This window comes from Lipotes vexillifer, unplaced genomic scaffold (assembly GCF_000442215.2).
Source record: "Lipotes vexillifer unplaced genomic scaffold, Lipotes_vexillifer_v1.1 scaffold318, whole genome shotgun sequence".
Classification (NCBI taxonomy): domain Eukaryota; kingdom Metazoa; phylum Chordata; class Mammalia; order Artiodactyla; family Lipotidae; genus Lipotes; species Lipotes vexillifer.
This window is the reverse complement of record NW_006795060.1, coordinates 194,160-213,412: the sequence shown is the minus strand read 5'-3', so window position 1 is coordinate 213,412 and position 19,253 is coordinate 194,160. Positions and strand designations below refer to the sequence as shown.

At 39.8% G+C, this 19,253-nt stretch overlaps 1 protein-coding gene across 1 annotated transcript in view; it reads left to right on the top strand.

Annotated features, from left to right (window-relative positions):
- Positions 1–19,253, top strand: part of CDKL5 (cyclin dependent kinase like 5) — a 126,571-nt gene that overhangs the window by 102,846 nt on the left and 4,472 nt on the right. The window contains exons 12-15 of the mRNA XM_007467401.1: positions 4,397–4,498; positions 4,786–4,891; positions 8,602–8,725; positions 15,594–15,693. Coding sequence (XP_007467463.1) covers positions 4,397–4,498; positions 4,786–4,891; positions 8,602–8,725; positions 15,594–15,693 — 432 coding nt within the window. The remainder of the gene's footprint in view (positions 1–4,396; positions 4,499–4,785; positions 4,892–8,601; positions 8,726–15,593; positions 15,694–19,253) is intronic.

Sequence of the window (19,253 nt, the reverse complement as noted above, 5' to 3'; positions counted from 1 at the left end):
GACTCAGTTATACATATATATATATATATATATATATATATATATATATATATACATCCTTTTTCATATTCTTTTCCATTATGGTTTATCACAGGATATTGAATATAGTTCCCTGTGCTGTACAGTAGGACCTTGTTGTTTATCCATTCTGTATATACCAGTTTGCATCTGCTAGTCCCAAACTCCCAATCCAACCCTCTCTCACCTCTCTCCCCCTTGGCAACCACCAGTCTGTCCTCTATGTCCCTGATTTTGTTTCTGTTTCATAGATAGGTTCATTTGTGTTGTATTTTAGATTCCACATGTAAGTGATATCATATGTTATTTGTCTTTCTCCTTCTGACTTAATTCACTTAATATGATACTCTCTGGTTGCATCCATGTTGCTGCAAATGGCATTATTTCATTCTTTTTATGGCTGATTAGTATTCCATTGTATATATGTACCACATCTTCTTTATCCATTCCTCTGTCGATAGACATTTAGGTTATTTCCATGTCTTGGCTATTGTGAATAGTGCTGCTGTGAACATAGGGGTGTATGTATCTTTCTGAATTATAATTTTGTCCAGATATATGCCCAGGAGTGGGATTGCTGGATCATATGGCAACTCTATTTTTAGTTTTCTGAGGAACCTCCATACTGTTTTCCACAGTGGCTTCACCAACCTACATTCCCAGTAATAGTGTAGGAGGGTTCCCTTTTCTCCACACCCTCTCCAGCATTTGTTATTTGTAGACTTTTTATTGATAGCCATTCCGACCGGCATGAGGTGGTACCTAATTGTAGTTTTGATTTGCATTAGAGAATCCTAGTTTGATTTATTACAGAATTCATCAGCTATATGGGTTAGTTTTTAATTTTCTCAAAATTCAGTGTGAATTCATGGGGATTTTCTCTAATCTCTCCAAACCACATTTGCTTAAATCAAACCCTTTTGCTAAGACCTTACTCGATATCTTAACTGAATTGAAAAGTTTTAAATTTATCCAGAACTATAGGTAAATATAACTTCAGGCCAGGATAAATGCTAATTTTCAGTCTTTTGGGTTGTTTTTAAATCTCAAGGCAATGTTTTTAGCATAATGCTGCCTCTGTCTTACTGATCTTCAGACTCTAGAACTGACACTAACCTATTTAAAAGAAGCAGCATTCTTGTAACAGAACACATATTTTTAAAATTATATTTTCGTGATATAAAACATTCACCTGCATCAAAGAAATGAAGGTGGAGAAAGACCAGTGTTAGAAGAAGAAAGGAGTGTCATGTAGGAAAAGTACTCTCCTTTTAGAAGATACAAAAATTGGTTCATCAGCGTGTGTCAGAGCTCCAGAAAATAAGATGGACTGTGCAGTGGGAAGCTTAGCAAGATCAGTGCTGGGGAGGGGGAGACTGTCAATAACTGAGCAGTTGGTATAGCAAAGCAGCTAAGATCTTGAGCTGGGAAGCCAGGCAGCCAGCCCTGCAGTGTGCTTCAAGCTCTGTAAATTTGGGAAAGTGATACAATCTTTCTGTGCCTTGATACCTCATCTGAGTGTTGTTGTGAGGATTAAACATGGTGTATAAAGCACTGTGTGCCCTATGCCGGGCACAGAGTAAATGTCTTAGTTGTTGCTACTGCTTCTGGGATGATGGGGGCTGTTCTTCAGACACTGAATACCTTCTCTATGCTGGGTATTCTTGGGCACTCAAAAGAGTCTGAGACAGGGTTCTTGCTCTTGAGAAATTTATCTTCTCTCAAGGAAGATTAAATTATACATGATAAAAATGAAATAATTAAGAACCGCATTTCTGTGGCACTGGCTCTAAAAGGTACTTGAGGGCAGGGAGAGGTCATTGTGAGCAGGAGCAATCAGAAGTGACTTTAGGAGCAACTGAAGGTCTTGCTTAGAGCTCAGATTTGGAGAGAGGTTTTGTGGCTAAAGGATGAAGACGTATTCAGGCATTTACTGAGCTAGGCACAATGATAGGCTCTGATGAAAAAGATGTGGTCCGCGTCCTCTTAGAATGTATGGGTTGGAGGTGGTGGGATGACACTTGCCAATAGATAGGTAGTAATAATACTGTAAGGCTGCATGCCCACACTGTGCTAGAGCTGTGTGCACCGCAGGGGCAGAGGGAAACAGGGACAGAGGGGAGTGGCACAGTCCCAGCGGGGGGTTGTAGGAGGCCCCGAGGGGGCAGGGGTGGCATCTGAGCAGAAACTTCTGAGATGTTGGGGGTTTCACCAGTGGAAGAAAGTAGAGTGGACATCAGGAAAGAGACTCGAGGGAGGGCCAAAAAGGATATCTGGAAGTTAAGGTGGATAATTGAGACATTAAGTAGCATGGTGAGTTGTGGGATTGCAACTTGGGCCATGTGGCTTGAGTGAAAAAATGCAAGATTTAGAGTGGCTTTTGCAATAATCCAAGCATGGGGTGAGGAGAAATATGTTCTGGACTAAGTCAGTGTCAGTGGGAAGACAGAGAAAGTGTGGGTCTAAAGACTCCTCAGAAGTAGAAACGGGACTTGTGAATTGAAGGACTGAATATAGAAAAAAGGAAGCCTTCAAGGTTTCTCTTCTTGGAGCTCCTTTTCAAAGTAGAAGAGAGGACCTGAAGTCACCTCATTCAACCCCTCCATTGCACAGATGAGCATGCTGAGGCTCTGAGAGGTTAGGTGGATTGCCCGTTTACCCAACTAGTTCAGGGTGGAGCTGGGATCTTGAGGCAATGTCCAGGTCCATAGGCCAGAGCTTTTTGCATCATGTCATGCTGACATATTGAGGTTGAAGAGTGACCCTGGGCCCCTAGGCAGAGATGTTCTCCATGAGGTTGGAAAGACTGTCTGGGGCCCAGGTGGGAGGAGGGGTAGGAGATGTCATGATTGGAGTCAGAGCAGTCGTCAGAGGAGCCCCCCTAGAGAGAGGGGATCATTTAGGGCCTAGAAAGATCTCTAGAGTCTGGCAGCTACACATAGATGTTACATGGAGGTCAAAGCCAGTAAAGTGTGTTAGCATTAAGCATAGTATAAATAGAGAAGTTAAAAAAAAAACAAAAAAACTATACCTTGGAAAATGGACAAATGGACTGGCTCTCTGAGAGTGCTAGAGAAAAGCTTTCATGAACATGGTGGAAATAAGCTAATTATAAAACAAAAACTGTCAGCTAAACACAGATCCAACTGTTACTGAATTTTAAGTCCAGTTCAGGAAATGCAGTGCCAAGCTGCAAGAAAGTACAAGTTTAAAGGCCCAAAGATGGCATATGGCTTGAAAAGTAACTGAAGCTGTGAATAATGATGGGAATCACTCTCTTGCAAAGTACTGTAGGCACCTTCAAGAGCAAGGGGACTGGACTGGCTCTGTCGCATAGAGTTTATGTTAGATGTAGAGGTCTTTGTAAACAATGCAGGTGATAAAATTCAAATGAGATCTTGTCACAAAGTAGAAAGAAGAAAGGCTACATTGGGTAATTTCCTGCCCAGAATCCTTTCGTAGTACATTTGGGGAGTGAGGGGAAGCAAGAGAAAACCATATTTTAAATCTCAAGTAAACTGGTTTTGACACACCATGTAAGGCTCAAAATAATACTCTTTCTGTGCATAATATACAGATATGCAGTTCAGCTAACTCCTCTGAATGGCTTGGTAATTTTATTCCTTAATCTTTTTTTTCTGAGGGTAGAAAATGCTACTTTTCCCCTCAATGAACACGACTATGGACCAAGGCTGCTTTTAGCTTGTGGCTCACTTCCTTGAGAGAAATAGGTAGTGTCTCCGGAGATAAGTGCTGTCGTGATTATTAAGAAAATACATGAAGTATAAGTACTGTTATCCTAGAGAAGATTAAGAAGAGAACTTAAGTACAAAAACTACAGTAGTTAGGGAATTTTTAAGACAAATTATTAAGGGTACTGATTCAATTCCTTGATATATCCAAAGAACGTTTGTTTTCATCTTGATCTACCATGTAAGTCCTTCGTGAAAAATAATTTTGCATCTGTAGTTCTTTTTTGAGAACTCAGCCTAAAATCTGCTAGAGAAATTTTGGATTAACTGAATCTCTAATTCTATTCTAATTGAGTGCTGCTCAGACCATGACTTTCTAGATATTAGGAAGATAATTTTCTTTATTTTTAATAATTAATTGAACTATTTTCAGAGTAATTCATTCCCGGCTTGCATTAACTTTAATGAGAATTTCACTTTCCATCTGTGTGACATTTGTTTGACTTATTTTACATTCATCAGATGATTCACTCTTTTATAGGACAATTTGTGTTTTAACCAATTCACATTTTTAATTTTATCCAGTTAAGGTACTGGTTATACCAAATAAAACCCATGGCGATTTAGGTGATTTTCATCCCTAGGAACAGGACACTCTTATAAATCCTTTGAAATTTGACTTCCAGCCCGGAGAGCAACTGCCTCCAGAGATGACTGTGGCGCGATCTTCCGTTAAGGAGTCCTCCAGAGAAGGCACCACTTCATTCCATTCACGGCAGAAGTCTGAGGTCTGAATTTTCTAGAGCTGCTACCTTTTACAATAGAACATGTCTGTAAAGATTGGTCACTCAACATCATTACAGTCTACCTTTTAAGATTTATTCGTACCCAATCTCCCACAGATAATTCAAACTGGCTTATAAAGTAAGCAGTTTTCCTCATGCCATAAATTCTGAGTTTTCTCTTAAATAGATCCCAGAGTAAATTATAGATCAGTTAGGCACCGTTCTACGTTCACAGGCTACCTCATTATCTCTCTGTTGTTTACTTTTTATAAACCTATTTTTTATCTCAGGGTGGAGCATATCATGACCCCCACTCTGATGATGGCACTGTCCCCAAAGAAAACAGACACCTGTACAATGATCCTGTTCCGAGGAGAGTTGGCAGCTTCTACCGAGGTAAACCCAGCTCCTAGCACCCATCAGGGTCCTCTCTTCTCTCCCCCTCACTACACATCCAGGCTGCACTCTCCCCTACATTTCACTGCCCTCACTTCTGGTAAGTGTCATTCTTACCTGCACTACTGCCTTCCACCTCGTCTCCCTGCCTTGGTTCCCTCTGTCTTAGTTCAGACTCTTGTGGCTTCTGACTTGGGTACTTTGAGTAGCCTCCCAACTGCTCCCTGTCTCTAAGGTCACCATCAAAACGGTCCCTGGAATGATCCTTCTGAAGCTGTGTTCTGACCACACCACTCATTCATTTGATTAAGTCATAACATATATATTTTAAAATTTATTTATTTTTGGCTGCATCAGGTCTTAGTTGTGGCACGCGGGATCTTTCTTTGTGCCACACAGGCTCTTCACTGCGGCACGGGGGCTTCTCTCTAGTTGTTGCGTGCAGGCTCCAGAGCACGTGGACTCTGTAGTTGCAGCGCGCAGGCTTAGTTGCCCTGCGGCATGTGGGATCTTAGCTCCCCGACCAGGAATTGAACCTGCGTCCCCTGCATTGGAAGGCAGATTCTTAACCACTGGACCACCAGGGAAGTCCCAAGTCATAAACTATTTATCGATGTCACTTGTATGTCTGACACTTCTAATTTAGAACGTCAGTGAACAAGACAGCCAAAGGTCTCGACCCTCACAGAGCTCACATTCTCATGAGGAGAAAGCAACACTAAATGTAATAATTACATAGAGCAGTAAAAGATAATAAATGCTACAGGGAAAAAAATATAGCAGGGCAATCCATTGCCTCCACCCCAGCCCCAGTCCTCTATCTCTCATCTGCTGAGAGTCCTCTGGCGACTTCCCATTGGCATCAGGACAAAATCTGAGTTTCCTAAGATGGCATTCTAGACTTTCTGTGCCCTGGCCCTTGCTATCCTCTCCAGCTCCTACTCCTCCACTCTGGTGCCCAGCCTGTGGGACTCACACAGGCCGTGCCTTCCTCTGACCTGAATGCAGTACTCCCCCTGCTTGGACAACCTGTTTCTGTCCCTTTTGAGATTCTGCTTTAAGGTCCTCTGCAGTGTGATGGCTTCACTGCCTACCTAGGTTAAGCGAAGTGTTTCCTCTTTTGTTCCGCCCATGGCCCTCTGTCTCTAACATGACACACACCACATGGTACTGATTCTTTGTTTGCATTTCTCGCTCACAAGGTTACAAGGCCCTTTACCTTTTCCTCTTTTACCCTCATTGACTAGCACACTGCCTGGCAATTTCATAAATATTTGTTGATTGGGTGAAAGAAAATCTTCAAGTGTACTTGCATGACCTTAAAAATGTGTTTTTGGGCTTCCCTGGTGGCGCACTGGTTGAGAGTCCGCCTGCTGATGCAGGGGACATGGGTTTGCGCCCCGGCCCAGTAAGATCCCACATACCACGGAGTGGCTGGGCCCGTGAGCCATGGCTGCTGAGCCTGCGCATCTGGAGCCTGTGCTCCACAACGGGAGAGACCACGACAGTGAGAGGCCCGCGTACCATAAAAACAACAGCAACAACAACAAAAATGTGCTTTGATGTTTGACAACCGTAACAGATGTTTCAGTGGCTGAATGGATTTAGGACAGATTGAGAGAGAAAGGTATCACCTTTAAGGAGCTATGTAGTAATAGAGTGGGAGCCCCCAGGAATCCTCAGCCCCTAGTGGTGAGACTGGCAGTAAGCCCACTCAGTAAGCCTCCTGAGTCCGTGAGGCTCAGCTTCTCAAAGCCTCCTTCAAGGGTCACCACGACCTTCTACAGCTGCCACATCCACATTTCCCACTTTCTCATTATTCTGTTGATCTGGGAGGACAGCTGGAAAGGGCAGGAACTGGGGGGTAACACAGACAACTGCTTGGTCATTTTAACTAGGAACCTGAGCTAAATAAATGCATACAAGTGTTATGCAGGACATAATGTATATTGAATGATTAGGCTACTCTGTTCCCTCCTAGCCCAACCTTTGAGAAAAGTATAAGGCATTGAATATGCCTTTTGATGCATTTATTATTCTTTTTTCTGATGCCATGGTTACTTTAGAACCTTATGGGACTAAAATTTTAATTCAGATTGAAGTTAATTAAACATGGGACTTCCCTGGAGGCACAGTGGTTAAGAATCCGCCTGCCAGTGCAGGGGACACAGGTTCGAGCCCTGGTCCACGAAGATCCGACATGCTGCGGAGCAACTAAGCCCATGCGCCACAACTACTGAGCCTGCGCCCTAGAGCCCGCAAGTCACAGCTACTGAGCCTGTGCACCACAACTACTGAAGCCCGCGCGCTCTAGGGCTTGCGTGCCGCAGCCACTGAGCCCACGTGCTGCAACTACTGAAGCCCGCGTGCCTAGAGCCCGTGCTCCACAACAAGAGAAGCCACCCAATGAGAAGCCCTTGCACCGCAATGAAGAGTAGCCCCCATTCACCACAATAGAGAAAGCCCACGTGCAGCAACGAAGACCCAACACAGCCAAAAATAAATAAAACTTTTTTTAAAAGTTAATTAAACAAAATATTGTAGTGTACATATAAGCAAGTCTATTCTTTTCTCACTGTAAGTTTTACTTCCAAAGTGGATCATACATGTGTTATTTCTATAGATGTCTGGAGAGTATACTTTAATATTAAAATGTTAACTACGTTTTCAATTAATTAATTAGTCCTTGACCTCTAGAAACACAGTTTTATTTTGATTGCAAGTGAATTAACTTGGTTACTATCAGCAAAGCCCCTCATAATCGACTTCACTGTTTGGCAGGAAGAACATTTTTATTTTAGAAAGTCCAGAAATAGAAGGAAAAGATTTAACTAGGTGAAACATTTGGAGACGTTGCTTGTTTCAATCATGCTACTAAATCTAACTGGATGAAGATTTAGTGGTATCATTGAAACGACAGATTTTTTAGTATATTTCCCATTTTCAGTCTTGCTGGCCAAGAGTCAAGTAGTATGGTGTCATTTGTCTTTATATACAGCCTGTATATTCCTTTTGTGATGAAATTTGCAATATATTTTCATTTATGACCAAGCTTAGAAATTGATAGAAAAAGATAATACCCACCCACCCCCCAAAGAAAAGCAGAAAAGTATTTACTCACATACATTGTGGTTTGTCTTTTTGTTTATTCCTGGATTGAAAACTTAGAGAAAAATAGTATTTTTGTAAAAATAACCAAATTTCTTTGGAATTGAGTTTTAAAAAATATAAAATTGATGCCACCTCCCAAGTGGCAAGGCTTAAACTGTAGTTTGTGTATTCCAGTACACATACTGTTAAGAATCACTTCACGCTAAGAATAGATTTTACGTAGTTGGGTCTATGATGTAAGAAAGCCTCAACTTAAAAGAATGTCAAAACAGGGAGATGGGGATCATATTCATACTTTTAAATCTCCTACAATGTTCTGCAGTTTATCAGCTGATACATCAATTTATGCCTTGAATATATATTGCCTGGTGTTAATTGACCCTTGCAAGTTACTGTCATAAGCAGTTGTAGGTGGGGGGAATGCTCCCTGGAATGCCTCCAGCCTCAGAAAACGTACGAGTTATATGAAGGGCAAATAAGGATTTTGACTTATCCTTTTGTTAGTTTATTTTGTTTGTGTGAGAGAAAGTGCAATAGAACAACATGAGAACTGCTTTAACCAAAAGAGTATATCAGTGGCTTACTTTTTCTTCATTCAGTGCCATCTCCACGTCCAGATAATTCTTTCCATGAAAATAATGTGTCAGCCAGAGTTTCTTCCCTACCATCAGAAAGCAGTTCTGGAACTAATCACTCAAAAAGACAACCAGCATTTGATCCATGGTGGGTATTTTAGCTTGTTTTTACTCTTCTTTTTTCTAATTGTAGATTTTAGATTTCATAGAAATTCTGGATAAAACTTTTTAGCATTCTTTCCCCTGCTAGGCCTTTCTTTCTAAAGAGAGATTGTTTAATAAGGGAAATGTGATTTGTCATTATTTGTAATAGTTTCTTTCATGTTCACCATTTATATTAAATACGATGTAAAAGAAAGAAAATATCCTGGGTCAATACATACCTCATAAGTCTTCCATCGCCTTCTTCTGACATGATTGATGTCCTTTGCTGTCTTCTCCACTTGTTGCTGTTGAATCATGTAGGAGACACTTTGCTTAGCTCTTTGTGTGCACTGTCTCACTCAGTACTCACAATCAGCCTTTGAAGTAGGGATGCCTCCCACTCTCCAGATGAGGAAACTGCAGCTTAGAAAAGGTAAGGAGCCTGCCTGGTGCTGAACAGCCAGAAACAGGGAGGAGGGAGCCGGGATCCAGACCTAGATGCATTCTGACTCCAAAGCTCATGTCCTGTACTTCTGTGCCACCTGACTTTCATTCAGGGTGAAAAGAGAGAAATAGGGGAACAACCCTTCATGCTACCACAAAAATGTACTGGTAGTCAGAGGATAAAATGATGTGCCAATTTTGCTTATCCTTTACTCTTTGTGTCATGTGTAATAAAAATTTAAGGAGAGAATTATAACATACATCAAGTCTCATTAGCAGATCTTGTCTTGGGGGTAGGACTTTTTTTTTTTTTTTTAGGACTATTTTTTTAATAATGTAGACTTTATATTCTCAGCTCCCCAGAAAGACTTCCCAGAATCTAGATGTGAGGGGTGTTTATGTATTTCATACAGCTGCTAAGCTCTCCACCAAGGGAATAAAATGGTGCCTCATTGTAACTCACTGAATTGAGAACGAGAGCAATCTGTCAGATTCCATCTCTGCTGTTTACTGCCAGAATTCACACAATTTGGACCCTGTTGGCAGGGTTATATCAAGGTTTCAGTGTTACCATGCCCTATGCGGAAAATAACTTACTTATTTTTACAATAATAAAAATGGTTTTCTTAAAGTTATAAATACTTTTTCTTTTATAAGCATACTTTATATCTATCACCTTATTTATAAAATGAGAGTTTTAACATTAATGACTCAGAGGTTAGATCCTGGAAATAGGATATCTTGACTAGTGTCACCTTTTGGCCATGTGACCTTCACCTCTCTGCCCCTCAGTTTCCTTGTCTGTAAAATAGGCTAAGAATAGCACCTCCCTCATCGGGTAAATATGATCATTAAATGAAGTCAAACATCAAAAGCATCTAGAGCAGTGCCTGGCACCGTTGTGACTTGTTAACGTTAGCAGCCGTGGCTTTTGCCATTAATGTTCTCTAACTTCAGTATGACTTGCCAGGTGTCTGCTTTCCACTTACTTTGCTGATGAACTTCAGTGCATTCTTCCAACGTGTAACAGTAGACAAGATCTATACATTAACCTGAGAGCACAGGTACAACTTTTTAAGTTACCGGCGTTGACAGTTTTCAAGTGTGGTTTTGACAAGCCGTGAGAATAGTGTCTAAGTTGTGAGAACACAGAAGTTCAGATGGAATTGTTTTTCGTCTTGGTCATTGCATGATGAAGTGGTGATGGTTTAAAAGTGCGTCGATTGCATGTTAACGTAGTCCTATGAAAATTAGGTAGGTCAGATCAAAACTAAATCCAAACGTGGGATTAACAGTCTTAACAGCATATTGTTTCTATCTTTTTGATAACCAGTTTAAGTAGAGCTTGTTTAGACCTGGATATGTGTAGAAACCTAACAACAATTGTTTTTAAAAAGAGGCACAGTTGGGATGCTGAACTTTAGATAAGTCTTCATCAAGTCATCTTTACTCTGATACTGCTTTTATGAGGCTTGAGAGAATTCCAGAATTGCCAGGGATAAATTGGCTATATTCTTTTGTTCTTACTACCCCTCATGATAATGCTGCTATGATAGTTCTCCATGCATCATATCTTAGTCTAAGTCATCCATTAAGCTTGACTTGTCTTGGATTTTTTTCTTGAACAATATCTCTCATTGTTTCACCATATTTATATTTGAGAGAAATGCCGTTTGATAACTGTTACAAAAACATGAACAAACCATGGTGACATAGTGAATTGCTGTTCCTAAATTATCACTTGCCTAAGAGCAGTCTGTTTCTCCTTGTTAGTAGTACTTCCATTTCTTTGGAGAAGAGGATATTTGTACAGTGTCCACATTTCTTGCAATAGAAAAATCAAGCTACTATGTCATACTTTAAAGTGATAAATGGATAGTGTAGTATAATATACAGAGCTGTTATTCTGGCCATCTCAGCTGTCCAGAATCCAGTTAAGAACTGGGAGATAAGCCAAAATATTTCAGAACAACAAAAATAGGGTTAATGCAGTCAGATTGATCATCTTTACTAACGGGAAAACACCTCCACCCTCCCTGTGAGCCTGTTTATTCTTCTTTTATGCACAGTTCTAGCAGTTGGCACTGAGGTTGTCAGGCAAGAAATAATCCCAGGTAACAGTACAGTGTGCAGAGGGAGAAGGATTCTAAACAATAGCTGTAGAGAGAAGAGGGGTATTTTTGCTTTTTCTCAGGCCCCAGTGGGAAAATCATTTCTAGCTGTATGGTCTTATACATAGCACAGATATCCATGTAGAGTATATATCTTTAAAATAGGCTGCTCTTACTTTCCATAAAAAGACAAAGTGTTTAGAAAGACTGCTGTCAAAATTGGGTTAAAAATTGACACTTAAATAGTAAACCAAATTAATTAGAAATCCCAGTAGTTGAGATAAGTGAAGAATTGCTGTCACTCACTTGCACAATCCCAGGCTTTCTCTTCTTGTAAAGTTATGAAGACATTGGTATCCATTATTGCTTGTCATGATAACTCGCAGAATTATTCCGGTAGAATTAGTCACTGACTTCCTACTCTCAGACGTTAGCCGACCCACCCTAGTCACACTGGCAGGGCGGGAGGGTGGCAGGGCAAGTGTCACAGAGTAAGCGTCTCTCCTCTTCTGCGCGCCTTCATGCTGCTGCTCTTGGGGAGATTATGCTGGTGCTTCCTGGCCCTCCGTCAAACCTGTGGGTCTCTTACCTTGAGTCTGTGAGCAGCTTGAGGTCACACTCCTTGTTTTAGTTTTTCTCTGTATCTCCAACACCTAACACAGATCCTGGTGGTGCATACACCGTACTCTGTAAGTGTTGGTTGGCTTTGCTTCAGTCAGTTTTAATTCCTTCCTTTTTTTTAGGTGAGTCTTTTGAATTCTCTTTCCTCTTAACCCCTTATGGAAGTAGTAGCTGTTGTGGTAGATACTGTTTGAGTCCCATGACTGTTCAGGAAGGAGACTGTTATTGTTAACCGCCCCCACCCCCACCCCACCCCCCCACACACACACCCTATGACTGTTCAGGAAGGAGACTGTTATTGTTAACCCCCCCCCCCCCCCCCCCCCCCCCCCCCACACACACACTCCTCCCCCATCATCCTCACTGCCCACCCCACCCCCCACTGTGCCAAGTGACTAGCTGGGTGGTCCTTCTGAAAGCTCCTGTCCCTGTGATTTATGTGATCACCCACTTGCCCTTCTCTTGTGCTGCTCCTCTTGAACCCATCTGTTGCCTGTACAGTTAGTTAGCTCAGTTCAGCACACAACTGTTGACCGTACCAGGTAGAATCAATGGCAGGGTCCAGAATTCACAGATGACATTAAGTCGTGCGGCTCACTCTTGCCCTTTGGATGCGCTACTGTTTACAAATGTTCAAGGCTTTTCATTCATTTGTACAGCACACAGCTTTTTAGGTGCCTGTGTTCCAGGCAGCTTCTCTCCATCCCTAAGTCTCTCTCACAGGCTTTTCTCCCTTATGTTTTTCTGTTAATTCTCTGTATGTGTATGATTCAATGTAGCTTCTCCCTCTCTTTGTCTTTTCCCTCTCTGTCTCCCTCTCTCTCCCCAACTGGCACTCTTTCTTTCTCTCTGACTTCCTTTTGTGTCTTTTGTGATGCATGCATACTCACACCTTACACATAGCTTTCATCCTCTAGTCCAAGGGTAATTTATTTTCTTTTTTGCTTTGGCCTCTGCAATCTTTTCCCACCTGGATCTTGGCCCTACCGCCTCTCTGCAGCTCCAGTTTGAGGATGTTTTCCTCATCATTCCCCTTTCCCCCAGGCTCTAGTTTATCCAGTGCCTCTGAAGAGACCCTGCGGAGAGTCTTTGATTCATCCTCTGTGTTTTGGGGACACAAGGAACTGCAAACAAAACTGTCCTGCTGCTTCTTCTCTTTCAGTACCCTTCCCCCATCCCCCATCCTCTCACTTTCATTTTATTGGACAGACTCTTCTTCCTACCCAAATCCTGCTCCCCCTAGGACTAGTGTCTCAAGCCTTCACTTCCTCTCATGCCAATGTTAACATTCTTATAGTAACGCCCATTCCCATCCTGAGATTGTGGTCATGATGAATGTGTCCCCCTTAAAGTTTTCCTGGGTTGGCAGAAAGCACTTTAACTACTGACCCTCAGCAGGCCTTTGAGATTTTGTTAGACTTTAATTCTGATTAGCAAAAACTTCTACCCGTTAATCTGAGTACTCTGTTGTGCTTCTAGGTTATGTGCACACCCCATTATGGAAGGGCATAAGCTATATCATAAGCATATAATTCTTTAACTTCTAGAAGTTGCAGAACATTAGGAATAGTATTGCTGGTTGGACTAGATGCTCTCTAAGGTTACTTTCAATTCTAAGAGTGGTGCTTTTGTGATTCCAGCAAACTACTTACACTGTTCTGCTATGTTCCGTAGAACCCTCACATAACTGAATGCTGTGGCCTGGAATTTAGTTTGGGGCAGTCTGTCTTTAGGCCCCATCCAAGGGTTTCATCTCCTTAATCTCAACAGTACTTGTCATAAGAAACTTTGACCGAATAGGCCCAGTCTGTCATTAGGATGAGAGTGCTTTTTCCAGCACTACAACACTGAGTTTAAAGAATCTTTAACTTTTCACTATTCCATTCTCACTCATTCCATCATGTCTGAAGCTTTTTAGCTTTCAAAATTTTAAATGCATCATTCTGAGTCTCAGTGCTAATTATTTTATTGGTTGTGTTGTATTACAAAACTTTAACTTCAGAACTTGGAACTTTCTCAGTGAGGTTTAAAATTGCAGGTCCTAATGAGTTTCAAGAACACTTGAGCCTACAGTACATGTTTTTCCTTCTTTGGTATTCCCATTAACTTTTAGGCCAAACACTTAAGAAGAAATGACCATTGCTCCTTCAAACAGTCATGGTTTTTACTTCTTGTTTTTTGTGTGTTTGTCTCTCTCTCTCTCTCTAAATTGTTTCCCTTGTGGTCTTTGATCATGAGTTCATGGCTTTTCAAATGAATTTTGTGTGGTTTGTAAAACCTTTTTATTATATCTGCAGTACATGTTTGTTGTTTGAAATTAAAAAGAAGTAACAACAAATCACCAATATTCCTACTACCCAGAAATGATAACTATTAAGATTTTAAAAAATTTTCTTCCTGCTTTTTAAAAAACGTGTATATATATACACATATATGCCTTTTAAAAAAAATACAGTTGGGCTCATATTATGTAGAAAGTTTTGAATCCTGCTGTTTTCACTTCACATTGTAGTTGGAATATTCCTTCATATTAGTGAAAAATCTGTGAAGATGTGATTTTTAAAAATAGCTTCATGGTGTTTTCTATCTTGTGGATCTGTAATGGTTTGTATAGATGTTTTCTGCCTTCACAGAGGTTTAATCAAGTAAAGGATGCTGGTTTGCTCATATTTTTTTACATGTTCTGGTAACTTTACTGTTCAGTACTCTAAAACCATAAATATGAATGAATTCTGTCACCGTTAATGTTTCTACTCTTGATTTTGGGGAATAGCTAATAGAAGGAATTCAGTCATTTGAGAAAATGGTTTTCCACAGTCATCTAGATGTTCAAATTCAAAATAGGGCCCGTGGAATGTGCCTTTTTCAAGAATGACACCATTCCAGTTGTTTTTTAAAGACTGTAAATTAATTTAAGTAATATAGGGCCTCTGTTAACATACAAGTAGTCACCTTCTTGAGGCTGAGGTGTCTTGTTTGCTCTCTTTTAATATCTCCTATTTGTATTAAAATACCTGGTGGTGTCAGTGGTATGAAGCTTAATGTCGTTATTTTCAGTTAGAAGCTTTTTTTTCAGAAGAGTGCTTTGTATTAAAGCATTCATCCTGTCTCCATTTTTTCATACCTTATCTATTTTTTATTTAGTTTTAATAAATATATATAAGATTTTTATAAAGGGATTTTCCAGTTTCAGGCAATTTTTACTTTTATTTGTAAGGTTTATATAGCAGTATTGATTTTTTTTTTTTTTTTAAATGTTCAGTACCTTGGCAGGCCACTAATAATGAACTTGTTAAGCTGGTTTTTAAAAGGTAAATAGAAAAACGAAGATACTGAAAATGTTTCTGTTTCTCTCAGAGGGTTACAGAAAAGCCATCCTTCAAAGTGTGTGCTTTTCAGACTCTCTAATTCTGAGGTTTTCAACAGCATGAAAATCGTCCTGCAGCATAGATACAGATCATTTGTATTAATGCTCAAATTGCTCGTTCAAGTGAGCCTTTGCCAAAGGCTAATCATTAACCATGGTTGATGAGATTCAGTTCCTTCTGTGGTTTTTGGAGGCTCTTTACCTACGTGCTTGATTCTTCATGGCTATTTGAACCTGGTGTCATGCATTTTTAGTCTTCATTATATTTGTCATATAATGGCAGGAGAATGATTGAAAGATCAATATGATAAAAATGTCTTCCCATTTAGGAAAAGTCCTGAAAACATTAGTCATTCTGAACAACTCAAGGAAAAGGAAAAACAAGGTTTTTTCAGGTCAATGAAAAAGAAAAAGAAGAAATCTCAAACAGTAAGTAGATGGCCAGTTTCTATTTACAGTGGCATCCGTATGAGTCTGCATTAGTCTGTGGGTACTTTTTATACTTTGTATGTGACAAAGTGAATTATTTTCTTATTGAGACTTAACATGCATATACTGTATATGTTTCTTTCTCAAATTCTGTACAACTATCCTCCTCTCACAGAGCCTTTTCTAGGTTCAACAGAATCTCCAGGAATAGAAGAAATTTAATTTGGATGAAAGAGAATGCTTTAACCCTTTCTCAATAAGCATCTTATCCATGTGGGTTTATATTCATGTAAAAACTATGAAGCTGCAGGATTTATTTCTCTCTGAGGGTTAAAGATACATGAAAATTTAGGAAATGGTTTTGGTTTGTGTTTAAATCTTAAAATTCTTAACTAACCATCGTTCATTATTCTCCCCTGGCTGGTTATCTGATTCCCACGTTGACAAGTGCACTTCTGGGCTGCCTAGTCACAGACAGGTCATAGGATTTGACATTTCAGGGCTTGCTTTAGTAGGACATGTTTATCTTGTGATTGAACTGTGAAATGGAATGAGTCTCATTTCCTGAGAGCCCTCCACCTGAACCAAGGGCTGGGTGCATGGAACTGTGCAGGTCACATCAGTGAACCAACCAGGCAAGGATTCTGCTGGTTAGGGACGTGAGAACACGTGGGGAAGCCAGGCCTCCCGGCCAGCAGGAACATCTTCACCCACACGAGGCGTTCTTCCTCCTTTGCTTTATGACCTTTGAGACTAGACAAAGTTGAGTCAGCCATTTTAAATTATTTTGTTTCTAGTTTTACTTCATACATGATTGACTCTCATTTATTTAAAAAGGAAAAAGGCATAATCAAAATGACCTGCTCAGATGGACTTCATTGATTTCATCTTTTAAGATGAATAGATTAGACTCAGTTTTTCTGAGGTCTGTTCCGTTACGAAAAGTCTAGGATTACGACTCAATGGTGAGTAAAGATGAGATAGATGATAGTAAAAAGGAATATAATATTTGAAGTAAGGATTTAATAAAGGCCTTCCTCGATTACCTTTCTAGATTACTCTTTACTTGCTTGTTTGTTAAATTTATGATGTCACTATAATATAAATATGAGCTCATTACAGAAAAATTGAGAAAAAAATGATCATTTCTAATCTCACCACCCTATGACAACTAGTATTAGGATTTTGGTATATTTCCTCCTAGCTTTTTGGCCTGTGCATATGTTTATGGAAAGAAGGTGGTTTTTTAGTTTGTTTTAAATAATAGTAGTCATTCTAGTATAATTTTGTATTCTGGCTTTTTAATAGTATTTCTGTCACACATACACACAATATGTACGTTACTACACAGATTTTATTATCTTCATTTTAATGGCTGCATAATATTCCTGAAATGTTTATTTAGAAAAAAAGCAAAACCTGCCTATATGGCTAACTGAAACTCACTTAAAGTAGAAGGTCCAGTCAAGATGTCACTTAGTTGCATATTAACTACATATGTTATTTAGACCAGATGAACAAAATAGACCTGATTTGAAGTAGAGAAGCTTAAAATATGTAAAGTGCTATTAAAACCTATATCATCATCTGTGGAACATATTTATCCATCATGAACGTTAAACTTAGACTACCTCCTCCTAACCACTGTTATTTTTATTTCGAGTTTGTTTTTGTTCTTAACCTCAGGCCCATAGCCATTGTGGGGTGATTAAGTGGAAGAAAGTAGCAAGGACACAGGAATTGAAGGTGTTTTTGTATGTAGATTTAGCTTTTGATATCTGCCTTAGACCGACGTTAAACCTGCCGCTCACCATGGCATGAGTCATGTTGACTGACTATTATTCAGGATCTGGTTCAAATTTTAGATGTTTAAATAGTGTAGAGTAGGGTAAATAGGAAATTTACTATTCTCTAACATACTCTCCACTTGAACTTACTTTTTTTAGGGTTTCATACTTTTCTTTTTTGATATGTAAAGCAACTGCAAAATATCTCTGCACAGGTCACAATGACTTAAGCCTTCCAAACCAAAAGTTGTTTATACCCTCTGCATTTTTTTTAATTAAAAGAAGAAAAAAAATGTTTAAAGGACTTTGATATCTAGAGTAAGATTTCCAAAAAGCACTCAGCATAGTACTTCCTGGCAGACCTCAGGCTCCCAGGCTTGACATTGTGTTAACTCTGCCTCCTTCACGTGAGCATTGGAACAGAATTAAATTTAACTTTTCTTCACTCTCTAGAACTCAGCAAAAGGAAACTAGGTAAATGAACTTTGAAAGATTTAAAGTATTGTGGCCTTTGCATAAGATTCAACAAAATGGTAATCTGATACCCAGTGCACAGAGAGAAGCCTCTGTGGGTCCTAAATCTAGTTTAACCCCTTTATTTGCTAACTGCCCAGGCAAGTTGTGACCTGCCCAAAGTTGCACGATCAGTTGGGAGAATGGGAGGTGGGTTCTCCTGAATAGTAGGCATAGCTCAGTCCCTGCCAGGGCCCCAGCAGTGCGGAGCTCCGCCGGCTACTTGTCTTTTTTTTTTTTTTTTTAATTGAAGTATAATTGATTTACAATATTATATTTGTTTCAGGTGTACAGCATAACGATTCAATATTTTTGCAGTTTACACTCAAAGGTTATTATAAGATAATGGCTAGAATTCCCTGTGCTATACATTATACCCTTGTTGCTTCTCTATTTTATTTATTATTTTTTTTATTGGAGTATAGTTGATTTACAATGTTGTGTCACTTTTTGCTGTACAGCAAAGTGAATCAGTTATACATATACATGTCTGAGGGCTTTCTTGTGGCCACCTTAGACATGCAAGTTAAACTCTTCCTGGATCCCTGTCTTGGGAGCTGGAAACCTTATGGGCTATTTTACTCGAATGTCTTCATACACACCAATAAAAGATGATCTGAACACCTGGTTCTCTGACAATTGAAATATCCAAAACAGGGGAAAGTCGTGCCAGAAAATCATTCTGTATTGTAAAGATGCCTGCTTTGACTCGAGCAAATCTGGAAGCCTCCTTGGGAAATCTGGCTTCAGTTCCACATTCAGACAGTTACATAAGCCCTCGGAGCATATGGTGACTTTGCCAACTTGGTAATTTTACCCTAGTTAGTATCTCAACTGGTAATCATGCTTCAGTTTAAGGATTGAACTTTCTGTTTCTTCACTTTTGTGGCGTATTCTGAATTGTGCCAGCTATTTTCCATGGGGTGAATACTTCTCACAGTGTAGAACCAGGCTTCTTCCTCAACGGTAGAATCCTGCAATATTGATATATTCCTCTTCCAAGTGATGTTTTCTGGTTCAAGAGTTGACCACGTTCAGAAAGGTTTGCGGTGTCTTTTTCTTTTTTCCTAATAGACCGGCAGATTACATGGTAGATTATTTAATTGCTTAAGTCCTCTGGCAATTAGGAAAAGATTGAAGCTCATCAGTAGCCCTTTAAGCATAATTCTTTGTAACAGTCCTATTTCTGATAATAAATAAATAAATCCTTAAATGTTCTGTAAGCTTAATGTGAATATATGTGTGTAGGTCTCTAGAGAC